At 32.5% G+C, this 24,195-nt stretch overlaps 1 protein-coding gene across 2 annotated transcripts in view; it reads right to left on the bottom strand.

Annotated features, from left to right (window-relative positions):
• The window catches only part of LOC140060489 (vitamin D3 receptor B-like), a 103,697-nt gene that overhangs the window by 10,322 nt on the left and 69,180 nt on the right, over positions 1–24,195 (bottom strand). The window contains exon 1 of one of the 2 annotated variants that reach the window (XM_072106728.1): positions 18,785–19,350. The exons of the other annotated variant lie outside the window; for it this stretch is intronic. Within the exon in view, the coding sequence (XP_071962829.1) occupies positions 18,785–18,849 (65 nt within the window). The 5' untranslated portion in view covers positions 18,850–19,350. Of the gene's footprint in view, positions 1–18,784; positions 19,351–24,195 lie in introns of those variants that run through there. 2 annotated transcript variants of the gene reach the window in all.

Genomic DNA, 24,195 nt, shown 5'->3' with positions numbered 1-24,195 from the left:
AATACGGTTAATAGTTCATTTCGGACCAGCTCAACTAAATAAAACTAATAAAAAAAATTCAAACTGAGATAACTTGTTTATATAACTAAATGTCTTTGGAGACATTGGAAAAAAATTTGACCCCATCGTGCGTATGTGTCTGATCGTTTCTGTTTTGCAACCAACCACAAGACTACCAGTGGCCGGCTTGCCTAGCAACCTATGACTTCAGCTGCCTAACTATGGTCAAGTAATGATCATTGATGATTAATAAATCAGCACTTGCCGTATATGGGCCTAAACTAGGCCTAGAATGGCTCACTAATAATGTGACTTGTCAAATGTCATGTGTAACAGCTTTATTGGGGTTCAGGTGCGATAGTAACAGGTAATTTATTTGATTGTTTTGCTTTGATAAAATCTCAAAGCAGTAAGAGTAGAACTTTCCAGATCGTCTGAGAAGAGCAACGACCGTAATAACCAGACGATCACGCGTACGTGATGCCATCGAGTGAGTGAGTGGCCGAGCGGTTAAGACAGTGGAACCGTAATTACGTAGCCATAACATCGGCAGGGGTTCGAGGCTCACTCACTCCATGGTTCTGGTGGTAGAACGAGTCTTCTCGGATAAGGACTATAAACCGTAGGTCCAGTGTACACATCTAGCTCGTGTGCACTTTAAAGAACCTAGTACATCTTTCGAGACAAGTAGGGGGTTACTGTACCCCGGTGTATTAGTACATCACAGCCACTGATCACCAACTGGGCCCTCTGGGAGACCAGTCTTTGACTGAAGAGGTTACCAAGTATAAATATATATTTCAATCAAAATGTTCGTACAATTGCTCGTTCCTGTTTATCATAAACTAAAAGCATGTTGCACAACTACAAGTTGACGAAACAATATATTATAATTGTTCTTTCTTCATTAAATGATGCCTTTTTTTTATTGACATTCTATTTAATAATTCAAGAAATCAATCAGTAGTAAACATTTTGTGGAATTAAATGTAAATTCTGTGGCCTGCTGTACCAAACAAAAATATAATCCGAAATTAAACAAATTTTCTAATAATAATAATATTAAATTTTCTAATAATTTACCATAGAGGAAGGATTGTTTTGACCTGACCATTATATTCAATGATAGTGACAGCCAAAAGAGCAAGGCCATATTATATGGATGCAGTCGCGAGCTCAAGTTAGTGTTTACCGACCAACCAACCGACCAACATAGTTTTTTTAAACTAAAAACATTGTTAACTAGATTTGAACTCGTCACTACGGACGAGTTAGGTTATCCGCATCGAAAAATCCACGCGCACGCCACACGTCAGAATTTTGCGCGCAGAAAAACGATTATGCCATTGAAAAAAATTTAGTGCGCTCTCTACTTTGCGTCACGTATAAGTATATACGGTATACGCTATATACTGTATAGGTACTACATACAGTGCAGAATAGGTGAAAATAAGTGACCAAAGTTACTGACGCTTTTGCACATGATGACGTAATAAACATTTCAAAAAATGGTAAATCATGCGAAAGATAATTGATTGACCTAGACAATACAAAAAAATGGAAGGCAATGGAATACGGATAAGTGGAGATGCGCTCTATTAAATGTGACGAGCTACGAGGAAAGAGACAAAAATCCTATATTTTATATTCGAGTGGCCATACGATGACGTCACAATGTCCGGTTAGCCATATTGATGCATGATTTGATATCTGCAACTCATCTACTACCAGAATATGTAATTATAAAAAAGTTCACCACGTAGTTTAAAATCTATGACTGTTTAAAAAAAGGCATAATTTTGACAAATTTTTGAACTTTTTCATCAAAAATGCGCGTAAATTGTTTAATTCTACGTGCTCGTATGACGTGATTTTAGGTCGAAATTGTTTGAAAGTTGGTAAATTTTCTAAAAAAGACAGGAAAAACAAAACCCAAGCAAAAAAATGATGTTTTTGCGCTACGTGCGCACGTGCGCGTAAAAAAATTGCGCACGCGTGGGAATTTTTGAAATGCTCAAAATGACATGAAACGCGTAGAAAGTTGATTAGATATTGATTTTTCGCATTTTGAAATTTTAAACGCGCGTGCGCGCGTAACTTTTTGTAAAACTTGCCATTTTTAATCCATAGAAAGTTTGCGCATTATATGACTTAAATGTTCACCAAGTTTCAATACAAAATGACTTTTAGTTTTTATTCTATGAACAATCATTGAAATTCACAAAATCGCGCGTAACTTACGCTGCGCGACTCGAAATTTGAAAAAAAAAGTTTCTTGCACATCTACAAGTAGAGGGCAATCTTTTGACAAAGTTATACAATCATTTGTTAGCCAGAATTAGAGATATGCTTGCAACAAAATTCATGGAAAGAAAGAAGAATATCGAAAAAAAACTAGATTTGAACTCGTCACGTTGACGAGTTAGGCTATCGCCCAACGCATCGTAACACGCACATGTTATTTATTATGCTTAGTCTACAATAGGCTGCACTACAACGATTGTAAAGAACAGCTGGAATACATCAAAATCGTTTAATAAGTGTCAACAGTTGACGGTATTAGCATTGTAAACGGTTTAGTTGACGGTTATTTTTTATTTTACACCACTCACGTTTATTCAATTGTTTGAAAATGATGACCTTTTCAAATTAAAAAAAAAAGTTCATAAGTCTAAAAAGGAATTATTTTAGTAATAAAATATTGAAAATTGGAAGAAAATTGATAACGTTTACGCGGTATGCGCTCTATTGAATGTGACGAACTTTGTCGAAAGAGACAAAATCCCTATATTTTACATTTGTGTGGCCATACGATGACGTCACAACAGCCCAGAGGTAAAAATTTTGCATGAATTCATGTCTACAATATATCTGCTTACATATTAGGTTAAAAAAATTGGGGGTCACCAGACATCCCGGAGAGCTATAATCGATTCAAAATAGGCATATTTTTACACAAATTTGCATAAAATTACCAATTTTCAAGCGCACGATTTTTAAAGTTTGACGTGCACGTGTGTCATTATTTTGCATTCATAATTCAACAAATATGAAAGAAATATATCATAAAACTATGAAAAACAATAATCAAGCGCAAAAACGGGCTTTCTAGGCTGCGTACGAGCGAAGTGCGCAATAGCGCGCGCGCAACGCAAATTTTTTTGAAAAATGTGAAATGCTTAAAATGTCCTGAAACGTGTAGAAAGTTGATTAGAAATTGATTTTGAGCATTTTTAACTTTCAAAGCGCGCGTACGCGCGATTTGACCAATGTTCAAAATTTTGCTGATGATACAGGAAGATGACCCTTGACATGAAGCATACGTGTGTCAAGTGGTATTTAAAAATAGCTATTGGTTTTCAAGTTATAGTCAATCTAAGAATTTCAGAAAATCGCGCGTAGTTACGCTACGCGACCATATTTTCATAAAACCAAAGTTTGTTGCACAACTACATATATACGTGCATCTGCTGGCCAAGTTACAACATAACTGCTATTGCCATTTTTGAGATATGCGACCAACAAAAAATGAGCAGAAAAAATGAAATCTCTGACAATAACAAGAGGTTATCCGCCAAGTGCGGATAACCAACTAGAAAGCCACTCCGAGAGTGCATACCTCCGCCTACTGTAAAATTCTCCTACATAAGATTTCTCCGGTTAAAAAAAAATATATATATATTTGTGTGTGTCTTAATGCTGTTTGTGATTTAGGCTAATTTCACTACAATCATGTGTATGCGAGTTTGGTGTAATGGTTATGTAACAAGCCTTTCAATTAAAAATAGCTTCAGTTGACTAAAAATAGAACAGCAACGCGAAAATCAAACGAGTGAATTTGAAAAGAAAATAGGTTTTTTAAACTACTGGCATCAAAAAACGTGCACATTAAATCAAATTATGTTTCAAAATTACAAATCACAAATTATAACTCTTGCCTCTTGTACAAAAATGAAGTTTTTTGGACAAGTAGTTCTCAAGAAAATGCAATTTCAGTATACTTGTTACTTTAACACTGCTCGCCGGCTTTTGAAAAATTCTGTCCTATCTTTTAACACTAGGAGGTCTGAAAAGTATACTAAAAAGTTGTCCAGAATTGGGACAATGGTCCCAAAATTTAATGGAATGGTCCTTGACCACATATCTATCTGTATATTCATTTTGGTAAAGATCTTGTAATTACTTTTTGAGTAATCCTGCTAACAAACAAACAAACAAACAAACAAACACACACTACCGATTACATATACCTCCTTGGCGGAGGTAAATTAAACAGGTCTTACAGACTATAACTGCCTGCACACATCTCATAGACTCTTCTCCCAGACGTGCTTTGGGGTTTGCTCATGCCCAGTCCGAATTTACAAATTCCCATTTTTGAGCTGTAGTAAACTATAAGCTTCCATGTGATACAGTTTCCTAATGCTACCGTCCTCTTAAAATTTAACTGCATAATAGCGCTTTCTGTATAATTTCCTTTGTCATTCTCTCTTATTTGTCTTTAATCAGTATGTTTCACATTAGTATAGAACCTACATTTAAGCTGAAAGTTCAAATACTATACAACAAGCATTACTTTAATCCCATATGTGTGGACATTGGTCATGTGAAAGACCTTTAACTGTACCTTTTAACCCACATTTCAAGTTTATACGCTGACCTGTGAGCTATAGAAAGTCTGCTCATTGAAAAAAAAAAACCCATTTAACTTTACATTTTCCACATGTCCAAACTTCTGCATCTGTCATTTTTTTCATTGTATAAATCTGCAGCTGAGAGACAGGTAAAGATAAGATTTAACAGACCTGCAAGCCCGTTGCTTATTGTGAATACCACATTTATTTGAATAAACCTCTCCCAAGTAGCATTTCCCCACATTCTGGGGCGTCTATTTTTAGATAGCCCCACCACAAACTACCCCAAATAAACACCTCTCCACATATACTTATACAAACAATATTTATTATACACAGGTTCTATTGGTAGACTTTTTGTATTTTGATATTTTTTCATATTTTACTACATGTAAGGAGAATTTATTTGATTATATACCATTGCACATAAAAATAAAATCCTCCCGCTAAAAAAACGCTTCCTTTAAAAACACTCCTGAAGTTTGAATAAACATGGTGACAATAAATTTGAATGCATTTCATGTAATTGTAAGATAAAACAAGCAACATCAATTAGATGCGAAGTCATTTTTTGTTTTAAGTTTTCTAAATGAAACAAAGTGTATAACTATAACAATGAATGGTTGAATGTTATTTGCTGTTGACTGATTTTCCTCGGTTGTTAACCGCTGGAACAAAAACTAGGTTAACTTATAATGATGCCAATTTCACTGTCTGTTCTTAATCATTTTCTGTAAACATCCATATTGCACCAATTTTACTTCTACATTCTGTCTATAATCAAACAGAAATAAAGAATACAAACAGAGCAATAGACTAAAATGTAACAGTAGATTATAAATTGCACCTGAAAATGGCTTTTATTCTATCTTTCCTGTCTGTATAATCAGCATTGAATTTGTGCTGCTTAATTTAGCTTTATTAGACTGTTTATTCAAGATACATTTATTTAGATGTGAACACCAGATTGGCCAACACTGGATGCGCCATATTAATGCAACATATCAAGCAAGCCGCTTTGAAGTGAGTCGGCAATAAGTCAAATCCAAACGTTAATGGCAAACCTTAATGGTGGCTGGAATGGTTCACTTGCTGTAGTAATTGTTCTATACAATAGTTTTTCACAAGGGAAATAAAGGCAATATTAGTGTCTCCTGATGTTGCACATCACACTACTGACCATCTTATCATACAAAACTAAATTATTATATTTTAATTGAATAATCAAGATTATTTTATTTAATTCTGTATTCTTAATTTTTTAATATGCAATATTTAAGAAGTTTTACACCTCCCAGAACACTCTAAAAAAGAGGCATTGTTCTTGATCTTGATCTGCTTCTACTATCACAAATATTATATATATATATATTATATGTAGAGCACCTATGCCTACGTAACTGTACAACTGAATATTTTATCTACGAAAAATGTTTTATATTAAATATCTATACAATCATTTACATTAAATTAGTAATAGATATGCAAGTGTGATGTTTCATTGCCAGATGAAGATTTGTTGACAACATATACGTATCTACTGTATTACTAGTTTAACATAAGGACTTTTATACAGATAAATATTTTATATAATATTTTCCAGTAATTTGCCTTTGAATTTAGAAATCAAAAAGCAAAAGCTAAATTAAAAGATTAAATAAACAGGCAGAAAGAAGAAAGAATATGATAATGAAGTTTAACAAAAAATAAATATAAATATAAAGGAATGAAAATATGAACATTATAGAAATATACATTGTACATGTATTATATACATTGTACATGAAATATACATTGTACATGAAATATACATTGTACATGAAATATACATTGTACATGTAATATACATTGTACATGTAATATACATTGTACATGTATTATTTATTATGCAGAAAATTTAAGCTTAGTTAGGCCTTTTTTAAGGCATTTTATTTTCAAAAACTTTCCTTCCTATAAAAATTTGCAAGCATATATGTTCATGCTACACATTGCATTTGTGCAGATCATCTCTACAGTGACAAGTTAAAATTAATGTGAAAGAATCAGTTTGAGAATTACTGGGGAGAAACATCAAGAAAACACAAGGCCTAAACTATGTAAATCATTTTCCAAAATATATACATAATAATATTTAGTTTCAAACAAAGTGAATACTTTGAAAGCAAATAGATACAAAATGAAATATAAACACCATTACTGTACAATCTGGTTTAACCTTGAAAATAAAAATATGCTGGTACATTAATCACAAAATTTAATAAGTCAACATGGCCTCCCCACAAAGTAAGAAATCCAAATGGTTAACATACAAATGTTCAGGTGAAGAAGTCTTCTTCATATTGTTAGTCGTTGTAGAAAACAAAGCATCCATGATCATAAAATATTGCTCATTGCAGGTCACAACTCAAACCTAATATGACCTGACTCACAGTTCACTGATGTGGACTTATTTGTCTGTAGGCAATAAACTGTTTGGATTTCGCACATATTTACCAAAGAATCATAATTCCCTATTATCACAGATCCTATTCATATGCTAATTCATACCTGGGTATATAGTGAGGTCCCTGGTTTGATCCACAGTTTGGTATACAAACACTTTTTCAACCATGACCTTGGGTCAAGGTATTATTATAATACATGAATATGAATTATACTTTAATTAATTGAACAGTAGGGCATTTCAAACTTTCTGATATAAGGCCTACTTGTGTCACCTACCTCACTTGAATTCTTTTTTTTTTTAATATATAAATATGACAAAAATCTCTTCGAAATGACAAAAAGTCACTGAAAAAGATCATGTTTTTATTTAGATAGTAATTAATCAATTGCGCACAACCAACGACCACCATGACAACATCGCAAAAATATACTTTTTGGCAGATAGGAAAAAAAACCCTCCAGTCCTGAGTTTTTGTGGGAATTGAAAATGTAAATATGGGGTGTCTTACAGCCTAACTAACAAATATGTCTGTACACAACATAGACTGAATGAACCAGTACACCAGAGTAACTCCCTACTCTTTCGAAAGATGAACTGGGTTCATCCTTATCTTTATCTGAGAAGACTTGTTGTACTACCAGAACAATGGTAGAGAAGTGACTTGATCATGTGCTAATTGTATAGCTACTGTATGGTTTGCAGCACCACTGCCTTCACCCCTTGGCCACTCTACTTGGAAAAACAAGTATTTTTTTATATGTAAGAGCATCTCACTCTTGTTTCAACTATATACATAATTGAAAATATTTTGAACTTAATAATTATTATAATAAAAAACAAGACAACAAATGTAATTAAGACAAATTTAACTACTTAATTTCAATTATCTAGTTATTAGTACTAGTTTACTGTTCAATCACTATGGATACGAGTTAAGTATTCGAGTGTTTTCGTCAGAAGAAATTAATGATTTAGTTTATAATAAAAACAAAATAAACAGTTAAATTAAACCACAAACCCATTGACTTTCTGACAATGGGCTTCCTTCCGAGAGAATATTTTATTCCTCAAATTACAGTTTTATCAGGTAAGTAAATAGCTACAGTATTAATATGTGCCATTAAAAATGACATATCTACAAAAAGATTATGCATAGTAGATATGAATGAAGCAGTAATTTCTAGTTGCAACTCGCTTCAGGACACCCTACTATCAATAGGCCTAGTATATATTTTGCTAAATCAATATATTTCTTAAATTAAAAGTCAATTATTGATCTTCGTCACACCGATAACCAATCCCCACCCCTCAAAAAACGAACGAACCGTTCTGCCTCCCTAAAAAATCTTTCCGAATGTTGCCGGTACTATACTATATTTTAATTTTTATTGCCCAAGTTTTAAAAAAGATTTCTGTAGCTTAGGAAACCAATTTACCTCAAAGCTCTCTTTTGTCACAGAAGCAGAAGTCATCAAGAAGGAATGTTATTAACATCACAATTATAAAATGATTAATATAAAATTAGTTAGCTTCCTTCATAGCACAACATTAAGGGTATGTTCAGACTCACGGAGTTACGGTGGAGTTATCTACGGCGTTAAAAGTCAAGGTGTTCAGACACAACGATTAGCATTCCAAACGTCTTGCGTTTAAAGCGGAAGTTCCGTCATACCGAAACGGCCGATGGGATACATACACACAATAACAACAACAGAGCTGAGAGTGACACGCACGAAAGTTTACAACACTAGCTAGGCCTAGCAATATAATACAATGTTACCTTCAAATGTAATGTTTTTTTTGCCGATTTTTTTGCAAATCCTTACAGAAGATAGTAATTTCGAACATAATTATTACACGGACAATGACTTTGCCATTATTTGTATGATTTTAATTAATTTTGTGAAATCATGTCGCCGACGCCAACTTCGTCAGGAAGAATTTTGCAGTTTAGATGCAATTTCTTTAAAAACAGCCATCTTGTTGCCGGCGCTATAGCTTTCCAATTTCTAATTTGTCTATAAATTCAGGGCTGCCCCATAATGAAATCAAATCAGCCACTTCTGTACTTTTCCATGTAACATTTTAATTCGAATGTTGCTGTTGATCTAGGCTAGCTCGAGGAATAGGCTATATATTGTTTTGCTATTTAAAAAAACCGCGCGAATAGACTGCTGCTAATTGCGGTCGTGTCTTTTCATTGGCTGACGTTGACCGGAGGTTGAAATCACTGATGCATCAATGGATTAGCCTTATGAAATCTACCCTCTCCCGCTGGAGTTATTAACGCCACTGGCGCGGAGTAACAGCTCCCTAACGCTAATCCGCGGCATGGTTCAGACACAAAAATATGTACGCCGCGTACATAACTCCACCGTAACTCCGTGAGTCTGAACATACCCTAAGTGTATAGTACTAGTTACTTTGCTAGTGTATCAAACTATTGGCCGAATGATTACAGAAGACAGTATACTATAATATGGTTGCTGATGGAATTAAACCACAGTCATCAAAGCACATGTTTATTGACGATTAAAATAATGACAAATCAGAAAATCAAGTGTTGTGTAAAAAACTAATTTTTGTTAAGACTATTAAATTGATTATGTTAATTAATTTAAAAAGCTGCAAAGGTGCTACAAACCAAAAATTATACTGGAATTGGAAATTACAGGAATACTACTATCTACTGTATAGTGAAATAAAATGTTGACATGTATAACAAATAATAAAAGTGAACAACCCATGTGGTCTGACTACCAGTAATATCATGCTCCAGCACCTTCCAACACGTTTAATGGCTAACCTACTTTCAAACAGCCAAATAAACAAAGAATATTTATTATTAGTCACACCTTTGTCAGTGGGAAAGGTTACATTTTAATGTTTAGTCAAAGCTGTTCCTACTTTTTCTTTAAATCTTTGTTATACATCATATAACCCAGATAACAAACAAAATTCCTAGGCCCTCTCACAAGTTCTGCATATTTGTATTCCACAGGGCTCTCCAATGGGAGCTCTTAAGAGCTTTAAGGCCTAGGTCAGATGAACTTGACTGCAGAAAAAATAATCAATCTTTCAGAGTAGTCAGTAAAACAATTGTCTCACTAGATATTTTCCTTTGATATTCATGGCACTTGGCTAAAGAGGTGGATGTCCTTTCTAACTCCTTAATTACAGAAAGTAAAGGTACAAAAATTGCTCTGCAACAAAGCAGATTATAAAAGCCAAGCTGGTAAGTAAATGTGAACAGCATAAACAAGTATAAAACTATGAACATGCACAAGTTCCAAGTTTTTATTGTTTACTTATCGTCAACAAATTTGACTAATCTTTAACAGATTTGATGTGTTTTTTGATTTTACACATTTCAAACTTGCAAAAAACCTGGTACAATCACAATTTCAATGTTTACCCGAGGTGCATAACACTATAGAAACTAATCAGAATAATTATTTAAATACAAAAATAACTTCATAAAACAGAATTCAGACAGTAAACATTGGTTTGAAAAATGTTTTTAATTTAAACCAAAATTGTGTTAATTTTCGGGAGATTGGATGAAAATTTGGTAGGGTTGGAATGTCAGAACTTTTAACACTTTGACTGCCAGAGGTTTTTCAAGTTAGAAACTGCCACCGCCAGCGTTTTTAGCCCAATTCGATGTTTTTATTAAAGCTGATTGAAACTATGTATGTGATCTGATTTATATGTAATTTAGACTAAAAAAATCATAAAGATTTGAGCATTACAATGGTACCAAGAACAATTTCAAATCGCAATATGTAAATCGTAATAGTAAAATAAAAGTAACCCACTTTTTGAGTTTTTTGTATTTTCGCGCAAGAAAGTTGAGATATTCGCGATTTTGTGCAAGACATCACAATATGAAGATATTGCCCGGTGAGATCAACAAACAACGAAAAAGTTACTTACACGGCACCGATAGGCCTATAAAAATAAGTTATCACTATCGAAAAATGTATTACATTTTATAAATCATAAATCTTACATCAATGTTTCGCCAAAATCCACATTGTAAAGACACCAGGCCTAGTTAAACAGGCCTAAAGTTGGTCCGCAACCGTTTTACGACTATAAGGCCTAGGCTAGCCTAGTACTACTAGCCTAGCTAGTAAACTGATGATAATATCCATACCATTTCTAAACAAGTTTGTTGCGTGAAACTCGGTCACTTACACTACAGTGAAACACCAAAACAATTATGGTATACATAGGCCTACAATAATAAAATTGAAGACTTCATATTGAAAACTAGAAAGCCACTCCGAGAGTGCATACCTCCGCCTACTGTAAAATTCTCTTACATAAGATTTCTCCGGTAAAAAAAAAATATATATTTGTGTGTCTTAATGCTGTTTGTGATTTAGGCTAATTTCACTACAAGCATGTGTATGCGAGTTTGGTGTAATGGTTATGTAACAAGCCTTTCAATTAACAATAGCTTCAGTTGACTAACAATAGAACAGCAACGCGAAAATCAAACGAGTGAATTTGAAAAGAAATAGGTTTTTTAAACTACTCGCATAAAAAAACGTGCACATTAAATCAAATTATGTTTTAAAATTACAAATCACAAATTATAACTTTTGCCTCTTGTAGAAAAATTAAGTTTTTTGGACAAGTAGTTCTCGAGAAAATGCAATTTCAGTTCACTTGTTACTTTAAGACTGCTCGCCGGCTTTTGAAAAATTATGTCCTATCTTTTAACACTAGCAGGTCTGAAAAGTATATTAAAAAGTGGTCCAGAATTGGGACCATGGTCCCAAATGGTCCCAAAATTTAATGGAATGGTCCTTGACCACATATCTATCTGTATATTCATTTCGGTAAAGATCTTGTAATTACTTTTTGAGTAATCCTGCTAACAAACATACAAACTAGCCTTCGCGCATAGCGCGATACTTGGCCAAATCAAAATTGGCCTCCTAACCATGACACGATTTTCGCCAAAAGTGTGTGTCTTATGCTGTGTGATTTAGGCTAATTTCACTACAATCATGTGTATACGAGTTTGGTGTAAAGGTTATGTAACCAGCCTTTCAACTAACAATAGCTTCAGTCGACTAACAATAGAACAGCAACGCGACAAACACACGGGTGAATTTGAAAAGAATTATGTTTTTTAAACTATTCGCATCAAAAAACCTGTATATTAAATCAATTTATGTTTTTAAATTACAAATCAAAAATTATAATTCTTGCCTCTTGTACAAAAATGAAGTTTTTTGGACAAGTAGTTCTCAAGAAAATGCAATTTAAGTTTACTTGTTAATTTAAGACTGCTCACCGGCTTTTGATAATTCTGTCCTACCTTTTAACACTAGCAGGTCTGAAAATCATTTTTAAAAGTGGTCCAGAATTGGAACCGTGGTCCGGATGTTTACCAAAATTGGGCGGTGTCGTCCTTGCACCAGGTGACATGTATGGTAGTAATTTGGAGTCATTCGAATCTGTGAGCTGTGAAAACTGTGAGCGCTAGAAACAAACAAACACACAAACCAAACAGATCAACATACTTGGCCAATTTTCAATTTGGCCAAGTAACAAACACACACTACCGATTACATATACCTCCTTGGCGGAGGTAAATGACTCCATTATTTTTTATTCAGATAACAAAGAAACATGCCAATCCACAAAAACCTTTGTAATGCTTCGGCGGCATAGCTAGCGCGCGACCGATACACAATGCGCCAAGCCATCGCTCTACGCGCTACTGTGATGCGCGGTGTATGTTATTTCGACAGGTACCATTTTGACAGTTGTTCGTAACCAAATTAGTTACTTTCAAATAGTAAAATATTGACGGTCCAGACCGAATATAGTGTCCATATTTATAGTATATACCAATAATTAACCTATCTACCGCATTTCGTAAAAAAACGCGAAACACGAAGATCTTCGTGTTTGGCAGTCAAGCGTTGTGTTTCCAAACACAAAGATCTTCGTGTTTGGCAGTTAAAGTGATAAGTTTACAATTCTTCAGAAAAAGGTAATCCAAGGTGCAAGGCAGTAAAGCAACCCAAACAATTTATGCGATGGCATTGTTTTACCACTTTAAAAAATGTGAAGTTTAATCAAAATAGTGACAATGTGCAATGTATCAATTTACAAAAAAAATACATTTTTTCGCAAATTTTTGCATGCATGTGCCGTTGATTCTTGTTAAATGAGAGTATTTTACAGCATGCAGCAAGGCTGTCTGATGATCTGCTTTAAAAAATCAACCTGTAGTGTACACGAACGTGCCATCTATAATTATTCTATGCAGCGCCCAAAATGGGAGTGCCGCATTTGAATGATTTGATCATGCCTTATTTGGCGCAGACACAGAAGGAATAAGTTTCACGCTCTAATGAACTCATGTCATACGAAAATAAATCTTTTCTATCAATTAGAATATATATATATCTATCTATCTTGTACAAGTATCTTCACTTGCACTGATGAAGAGCTAGTGTTTCCTGAAGGCTCTGCTAACTTTTCTGGCTGTTTTACTTTATCGTTTTGATTTAGCTTTATATAAACACAACAGGCATAGAAATAAATTCCAAACCGCCGGGTGATATATTTATATATATATAAATAAATGATAAAGACGCTAGTAAATTACCATATATATATATATATAAATTTGAGTACAGTAAAACATGTATTTTACGAATGTTCAAGTTTACGAATCAACAAACAAATAGGTTGTGACATTGATGACGTCATCAACAAACAAATAAAATGTTTAAATAATTGATTTCCAACTTGAACTTAAAATTGATAGTATCGGTGGGCGGACTTAAAAAAATATTCTTTATACTTCAATGCCACACGTAGTGTAGGTACCTGCGCCATACATCGAAGGCGTTAGATACGCACATGTCTGGCAGTGACCATTTGTACAAATGTTTTATGATCATGATTTTGTTCAAATTTGGTTGAAATACATTACACTACTGTAGTCCTCGATATACACAAATGCAACAGATATCAAATTGATATTGTCTCTATCTTTCAGTGTATTAAATAATAAATAATTAATGAATGGGTTTAGTTTTATCAAAACCACAAATTACTCTATAAACTAATGTTCACATTATTATATTTATATTATTTTATAATTAAATCATTTGTGAATACACAAAGAACTGAGCTATTTTAAAATATGGAATAGCTTCAATGGATTATTAAGCAACAAACAACTACAGTTGCTTAGTTAATGATATACAGCCTGAAGACAATTTCACACACAAAACACATGGTCTCATTTATCTAGCTTCTTTTGCTAAATTTCTAATACCACAGATCCACACAATAATCTCTCATTCCGTATTATACATTATTAACATTATATTAAATAGTTTACCAATTATCAGCAACAAAATTAAAATATTTTGTTCCCATTCCATAATAAAGAAATATTGATTGCACGAACAGAGTTGACTGGATTTGGAAGGCGCAGAAGGTAAGGTATTGGGTGGCATTGTGCCAGTTTATCTGTAAAGTGTCTGTCTGTTAATATCATCTTTAATCACAATAGTCGGCAATCTTCAAACAATATCTTCCTAATCAGTATAAAAACCATTCTTGGTGTGCTGTATGACTAACAAGCTGTAATACTAATATAGCAGCAGCAGCAATACATTTTCACCCTAACTTTGTTTAATGCATATATTTTAATAGCAATTTTATACTAAAGTGATTAAATACATCAGGGGAAAAAACAATACGAAAAAAAAAACAAAAACAAAAGACAAAATAAATGATTAATTTGAAAGTTATAATTACCATGAAGGCTAATCTCATATGTTTATCAATTATTTATTTGATCAACATCAACATATAACACATTTAGTTACTGTATATGCATATAAATAAATACAGTTGTATTGTTTGATTGAAAAAAAATTATACTACATATTATGCTATTTATGTAAGTGATAAATATATACTAACTAAAATAAATATTTAATTAGTTCAATAAAACATAATATAATAGAAATATACAAACAAATATTTTTATATCTAGTCTAAAATAGAATGATAATAGATCTTAAGGTTGTCTCAAAATTCCCCAGAGTATGGAAATCGCAGATAACATTTTAGTGTGGAATTTATCTCACAGACATCGTTTTACACATTAGCTTGAGTTGTGTGTTTGCAAAGCTGCTGGAAGCTCCTATCTCTCCCTTCCTACCTTAGGGCACACTGCTTTCCACAGATAGGCACGTAATGCCATCAACTACGTACCTCAATTATACCGATCCCCTACCGTTAACCTGACTCAACTGTTTGTCCTCACGGCCAAACATTTCACTGTCATTTCTTTGTAAATACTTTAGACTACTCTTTAGTTGAATCTCAACATAAAAGCTACAGTTTATACATTATTAATTGAATGTAGTGTTTAACTACAGGCATATCCTTTACAGTTTATTAGTTTTTATCTTTAAGTAATTTCTGAGAGATAAAAACAATTATTAACTATATTTGTTGCTTATCTGTAATACCATACTGTATACAAATTATTTAAAATTTATATCTAAATTTATACCAACTAATGCAATAGCCTACATTATACAGCATGTGAACAGGCTCTTAATCAGTTTCATTTTATGGTCAACTTGGTATAAAAAAATATAGCTGTAGACAATAGAATAATAAATTAACATCACATATGTTATTTTTAAAATATAACTTTAAAACAAAACGTTTTATGACAAAATTTCAATTTCAAATTTCTTTTGCAAATAGCTTTTTAATTTTCTTCTACACCAAATCAAAATAGGAACAAATAATTGTAAACAAAATTGCATTTTGTAAAACTGCACTGAAGTCTCTAGTAATAGTATGGTAACTGTATAATAAACATGCATGGATTTTTATATGGTGTCGCCGTATAATTTATGAGCTAGGCTAAATTATTACAACAAGCTAAAACTCTTCAAAGTAGAGTAGGCAGCAAGGCGACGACTCTTTACATCAACAAAAAATATGGTGAATTTGAATACTATATCATTCATACTGTTACAGGAATATATTTTATTTATGGAGATCATTTGATCTGATAGTTATATAGGCGTAAACAAAAGTGAAAACACAAAAAAACTATTTAAAAAAATCACTTTTTCAGCAAAACAGAATGAATATATTATTTTTACTGCTTTTGTTTCTATTTAAAACAGGGGGACTGGATACGAATTGGTGGGATTATATTTGGATTCACTAAAAACTTCTACTAAACTAAATTAGCCTAAATTAGAGAGCACTTGCACTGATGAAGGGCTAGTGTTGCCCGAAAGCTCTGCTAACTTTTCTGGCTGTTTACTTTATCGTTTTGATTTAGCTTTTCGCTTTTTATTTTTGTATCTCCATTGAGATCCAGCCACTGATACCCACAGCATTGTCATTTTTTTCAGTAATTTGCCTTTGGATTTATATATATATATATATATATATATATAAACACAACAGGCAAAGAACATTAATTCTAAACCGCCCGGTGAGATATATATACAATTGTTTGTAGATAATTTCTTTTACATTGCAACATGGGTCGAGTCAGCTTCTAGCTCAGTAAATCTTCCTTTTGAGTTAATTACGATAAAAAGCGAAAAACAATGCACTACCCAAATAGCTTGCGTCGAATGTCATATCATGGACAATCTTAGGCCTAGCCTGGCTAGACTTAGTTTTGTAGGCCTAGCTGGTATTTAAACATCGTATGAACATCGTGCGCTAGCTACAGTACAGGCCTAGTCTGGCATTGCTGCATTATCTTTCTTTTTATGTTAATAAAAATTGAAAAGTTACGGTTCTTCTATTTGTTTTGCTTTCGTGATCGATCAAAAGTGGGTGCATCACAGAAGCAAAACAAAACTATCAATTCACATGTATTTATAGCGGGCTGCTTTAATTATTAAAATTGACTTATATTTCACATTTTTACAATTTAAAGGCAAAAAATATTATCGCAATAAGCTCATACAGTATTTGAATTTTCATAAAATGCCGTTTATGACCATTCACCTTAAATTAGATAAAAAAAACGTAGGGGATGTGGCTTTAAATCTTTATAGATACAAAAGTAGCATATAATAGTTGATATTATAAGACAACAGATGTTGACCTAGTTTTTGAATAAAGTAGGCCATTTTCCTTTATTTCAAACATTTTTGGAGCATTATTCTGATAGTTTGTGTTTTTATTTATAAAAGCAGTATTTATATACCCAGGGAAGACAGTTCTTGACTGGCTGAAAGATGTTAACAAAACAACAAACAGCATTTGAGAAAACAGTCCTGTGAAAAGAATCTGCCTGGAGACAAGCTGCATGTTATGGATATAAAAGATTTCAAAGCTAACATTAGTGAGAATAAGACAAGTTGTTATACCTATTCCATCAACAATGAGTACTAGTAGTACAGGGCCGTAGCAACCTTGTTAGCAATGAGTATTGGACTACTAGTTGAGCAATGGCTTTTGATTTGCGTCGAGTTGCGTTCAATGTGAATGTCTATGAAAACAAGCATTAAGCGCCGTCAAATAATTTAAATACTGTACTTACAAAAAAATATGTTATCATTCGACATTTCATATTGAATAAACCACATGCAACAAAATACAGTATTAACAATGCATGTTGCTATAAGACATTATTCCCACTTGTTTTGTGGACAAAATAAGGTTTTTGTTTTTGCCTGATTCTGAACCATAAAACGGCCCTTACGGCCTGAAGTAGTTTACCAATAAGTTCGCTAGAATCGCATATTTGATTATCAAAATTAAAAATTCTAAAACTGATCAACTTAAAATACCTAGGTTGTACAAAAAGGTTAAATATATTAAAATTGTTGATTTTACAATAGAGTAGTTGATACATTTCCGAGACATTATCATTTATAGAAATATTCATTTAGATTTTGTGAGTCGTTTTAATACAAATAAATATATATGCTGCAATCCATCAATTATGGATAGCAGTCTCATGAATAATTCTAAAAAGTAAATTACATTTCCAAAATTATATATTTTAGTGTTCAACCGACATGAAAAATTCCCATACTACGCTTCTAGTCTGACAAAACTGATATTATTTATGTTTTCTTTGTAATATATTATAATAAGTCATTTGAGGTGAATGTACTTGTTTTTGCCCTTAGCTTAAGATTCCATAGACTGTGGGTAGAAGATCATCTTTCGTGACCTGGGGACTACTGTATATAAAACTGGAGAACATTTTATATATAACAGATTGGTATGACTAGAATTGATTCAGAGACTTTGTGTTTTACATTTTAAATAAAAATCTTCATTATTTTTTTTGCTCACACAAACAAAGTTTCTGATCACATACTAATGTAAATAATATTTTAATACTAAACAATTGATAAATGCCTACACAGTGAAATCACATACATACTGTAATTGTTTATATACCAGAAGTACAAGTAGCAGATACCAACAATCATAACATTTAAATCAATGCAAATAATCTGGCACTTTTTATATAAATGTTAAAAAACATTGTCATTGAACTTTGAAATAACCCATTAATACTCAATGGAAAATAAAATGCTCAACATCAGAAAAGATTCTAGCCTAATCAATGACAAATGAATAGAAATGAAACAATGACAATGGAATTGAAATAATGAGAATGTTGAAATGTGTTTTGTTAAAAACTCACCCCTGAAACAGATCCTCATTCTCCACAATCTTTTTCCAAAACACCTCCATTGAGTTGTTGTACATATAATCACTTTGACTTGCCAGCTTTTTACTTAAAAAATAAATTAGCACACATGTACTACAATCTAGCAGAACTAGCACCAGTCCATACACATCAGCAACATATACTAGAACAAAACTTATTTTTGAATTTGTAGAGTTTGATTAGTGAAGAATTTGAGAGAGCTACAATGTGCTGCTTACGGCTTATTTAGCATGAGGCATAGAGTACATCATTGCAAGAAGCCAGACTGTGATATGGTGATAGCTAGCAAGATGTGCAATATTGTAGCTAGGCAGGCAATTCAGTCAAGGTCAAATTAGCTCACTCCCTAAGTTGCTAGAGATTTTAAGCAGCATATTTTATGCAATGAAGGTTTGGCATGAGTATAGACTCCCTGGCTCATCAGGCATTGACTCTTAAACATTATATTAAAAGACGAGAAACACAAATTTGAACAATTATCAAAACGTGTACTTTGAGAACACTTTTAACACGACCTATTTATTGTAGATTGATATAATTATTACCTGTATGTTTTATACTATGTACTTCTAAACTAATATCTATCAAATTTGTCAACAATTTAAAGAAAGCCATCAAATAGTTATTTTATGGTAAATACCGTCTGCTTTGCTTTTTCAATAATAATTATTACTTAGTTTTTAATAATTTGAAATAATTAACTTATTAACTAATTTATCACTGACTACCATGAAGTTCAAACAAAATTTCAACACCAAGAAATAACAGAAACTAAAAAACTATCAGTATCAAATACATTTTTTATAAATATAAAATTTATAAATACTGAAGATATAACAGAATGTAAAGAGTCAGAAGTTATACTCGTAGCCTGATATACAGACAAGCCTAGCATTCCAATAGGTTGAGCATTGTGATCATGGCCGCTGATGAAGGTTCACCTAAGCTTGGAAGAGTTTAATAATAATAATAATACACTTATCAATTAATAAATTGTCCATGACCTACCCCACCCTTTACAAACCAGCAGATTGATGTATTTAGTAAAGTTTTCAGCTGAACTACAATGAATGAGTTTGATGATTATGATCAGATTCCAAAATTAATTCCAATACTGTACCAGGAGCATGTGCAGGATTTGTAAAACATTAATATTGAGTACTTTGAGAGCTGAGTCAGGGGCTGCCAAGAAGCCTGGTCGGAGTCCAAGGGACGAAGGCCCAGGAGGCTCCGGTGTTTTAGAGCAGAACTTATTTTGCTGTAAATTTCCTAAAGTGGTCACTAATGAACACAATTTTAGTCCATGACATAACTACAAAAAATTATTTGTAGCATAGAAAATATATGTGAACCGCAAAAATATTAAAACGTACCCAACACATGGACGGATATTCGTACATTAAAACTTTTTGTTGTATGAGCGGCGGGCGTGATACAATTAGTACAGTACTTTTCACTTCTAAATAAGTTATTATTACAGTATTATCATTATCTTAAAACTTACTTGTTTCAAATAGTGCTCTTTAACCATTTATTTTATGTATTAGTTCGTTTCTGATATTGCCTGTACAGCACTTTGATCTTTCTTTATAAATAACGAATAATTTTAATAATAATTGATTGATGATATCAAAAATAATTTGATGCTGTAACCGTAAGCAATTTTTGTGTTGTGTTCTTTTATAAATACAACTTGTTCATCTTCCAGGAAATAAACTGACTATTATTCTAAAGGTTAAAAGTCAGGAGAAGTCAATTTCAGGTCATCATGGGACATCCTAAACCCTCAGGTTAATAGTTTTTGCATGTTTGCAAATTAACTTGGTGATAAAAGAAAGGTGTTGATGGGTCAACAGCTAACTTAGAAATGTATTGTATTCTGAAAATAAAGTGAACATTTATGTCTGTATTACTTTATAGAATTAATCTATAAAATGGTTGATGAGTATAAAATGGTTGATAACAACTAAAATGCATCTTCAGTTATAGCAACAGAACTGGCCTGTAGCCACAATTTTTAGACAGGGGTTCAAATTTGGTAGAGAGGTTAAAAAGATAATCTGATTCAGGATTTCGGTTGTAGGGGTGGAAACCAACTTCACTACCTAAGCCTCACCATGGTCCTGAGGTAAGAAAATGTTGATAATAAGGAGCTTTGAGTTCGCCGGAAATTGATACCAGAAGCTAAATGTATTCACAAGAAAAGATACACTTAATAATAATAGTATACCACATTTCTAGAGCCCTTTTCGAATAAACTTGCTTGCCGGCCAATGTAAGTAATCGTGTGGCTATTGCTAGATTTAGTAGTCATACTCATAGGGTTTAGGATATTCAACCACCTCAGCCTGCCCCACCCTGATTGGTGAAATTTGGCATCAATCTATCATTTAATAGGGTAAGTTGCTGTTCAAACAAATTATAGCCAGTTGTGTAGCCTTTTTTATTACAAAAACTCATTCTTAAAATGTGGTGTAATAATTAAAGTGTCATCAGAATTATACAGGTGTTAACTTGTTACAAATTGAAAACAAAAGTGACTATTATCAGCAACATTAAATAAAGTGTCATCAGAATTATACAGGGGTTAGCTTGTTACAAATTGAAAACAAAAGTGACTATTATCAGCAACATTAAATTTCAAAAATTGTAATGCAAAAAATAGGATAACAAATTAAAGCTTAGCACTTAATTTCACCACCATTTTAAAACCCTGCTCTCTCCAAGTCTATTTCAAAATCCTGGATGAAAATGGTTTACTAGTGATCAATGAACTTGACCTATAGTTTGAGTTAAAACATTAATGAATATACTATACCTAAAATGAATGCATAAATGGCATACTGGAAGTAGTTAAACTTACCTACCCTCATGTCATATACAGAACACAGTACAATATACAACTTTCGTCTGCAATTCAACTTTTGGTTTTTGCCTAAAGTTTCCAAATGGGGATAATGTCAAAGGGTAAGTACATCATTAAAGTAGACAGAAAACCTATTTCCACAGCTATTCCTTTGAGACAACATCTTGAAGTGATGATGTCTAGGCTATGTCTGTTTTTGTCAGGCCATATGAATACAATGCTACATTCATATAAACTGTTCAGGTCATTACCAGCTATGACTAAATATTTCCAATTAAGTTACTAACATATAACTTTCATAGTAATTGAATAAAGACTGTTGACATATTTGTTCGAATCCAGTTATTGACATATTTCTTAATAAAAATAAGTTGGGAACCTTTACTAATCGTACCTTTATGGAAATGTATGGAGAATATCTTTCAACATAGGTTACATGGTTTTTGTTTTGGTTATTTATAAACAGAAATTGCACTACAGCCTAATTTTGACGCGAAAAAAAAACTGGTTATTATAACTGTGTGAAATTCCATGGTATTTCCAGGACACATTTTCAGTAAATGCTAATTCTGTGTTACTATTTCTCTTCCTTATCTAGTAAGATAAAGAAGACTTTTAAAAGAGTAAATACATAATCATCACATCATTACCTTCAAAGACTGGATAGCATTGTTTATAAATTGACCTCAAGAAGCATGATAACCTTTGAGGTTAAATGACCCAGGAATATAATCACGGTATTGACCACAAAAACAAACCAGGCTTTTAGTTGACCACTTTAATTGAGTCATTGATGAAAGATTTAGTATTTTTTTAAATGTACACCTTTGAAGCCAGTACAGGTGTTCCTGAAGTGGATCTCCAATCAGAAATTCCTATTTTTTCTATTGTCAATTCTGACAAACCAATTCTGAAGCATTACATGTTTCTGATACAATGTTTTGGTGACATTTGGCCATAATTGTGCCTACAGGTAGCATAACCTGGCATAATATTGTGCTGCCACCTAGCATAATTTTGTTTTCATCGCTGACCACCCTGACTGCTGATAAAACAAGCTATGTAGCTGCTTTCAGCTCTTTGATCCAAAAAGTATGAATTGTAGTGTGAAATAAAAGTAAACTAGACATGAAACTCGTCACTTTGACGAGTTAGTTATCCGCCCAACAAACGCCACGTGCATGTCATACGTTGGAATATTGCACACAGAAAAAGATTATGGCATTATGACCTAAACTGAAGAGTATGATATGTTGTTAGTACTGAATGCTGTATATTTTGTGTCATATACTATATTTACAGTATCATAGTAAAATCTGTATACATATTACATACAGTGTAGAATAGGTGAAATTACGGGTCACGCCATTTATTCCAATTTTTAACATGGTGACTGACAGTATCAAAATGAAACACTAATATAGCAATTTCGGAAGGAAATTATCGCAGCAACAACATATTAACGTGTAGAAGAAATTTGAATACGTAAAATATAGATGCGCGCTCTTTTAAATGTGATGAACTATGAAGCAAAATATGAAAATACAACTTTTTTTATTCAACTGGCCATATGATGATGTCACAACATCTGATTGGCAAAATATTCACATGAATTCGTATCTACAATCCAATAGCTTCCAGAAAACGTTTTAAACATGATTATCACTTTTTATTCTGACGAGCTATAACAGATTGAAATTTACTGTAAAAATGAAAATAAGTGACCCACGTTATTTACATTTTTAGACATGATGACGTCATAAAAATTAAACTATTTTTAACTCATACGAAAGATAGTTGATTAAAGTAGACAATATTAAAATCTCGGGGGAAATGGAATACGTATAAGCGAGATGCACTCTGTTGAATATGATGAGCAATAACGAAAGAGACAAAAATCCTATATTTTACTTTCGTGTGGCCATACGATGATGTCATAACATCCGAGAGGTAAAAATTCTGCATGAATTCATATCTACAATTTATCTTCTTACATAATAAGTTAAAAAAATTGGAGGTCACCTTTGATCCTGAATAAGATTGAAGATTCAAAATTGGCATTATTTTGACAATATTTTATAACTTTTTCAACTAAAATGCGCGCAAATGGTCTAAATCAACGTGTTCGTATGACGTCATTTTAACCCTTTTACTGCGGAGCATTATTCCCACCTCTGTGAGTAATATATATTTAAGAAAAACATGATATTTTAATAAATTGCAAAAAAAAATACTAATTGAGATAATTGTGTAATTATTTTTGTGGTGTGTGATGGGCAAAGGGTTAGTCTACAGTTAGGTATAAAAAAAAGTAATTTGCATATTAATGACGTCATTACAGGTGTTTTGGATTTAATGTTTTTTATTGAATCAATGATAAAAACTATATTTTCTATAAGAAATTCTTATGGAATACATTTTTCCAACTGGATATTGATGAAGAAACGTATATCAAATAAAAATATTTAAAAAAATTGAACTATTTTTATTGTTTTATAAAAATTATGCACAAATCAAA

Source organism: Antedon mediterranea, chromosome 10 (assembly GCF_964355755.1).
Source record: "Antedon mediterranea chromosome 10, ecAntMedi1.1, whole genome shotgun sequence".
In the NCBI taxonomy this organism is placed as follows: Eukaryota; Metazoa; Echinodermata; class Crinoidea; order Comatulida; family Antedonidae; genus Antedon; species Antedon mediterranea.
Note: the sequence above shows the minus strand (reverse complement) of the source record. Positions and strands in the feature narration are given on the sequence as shown.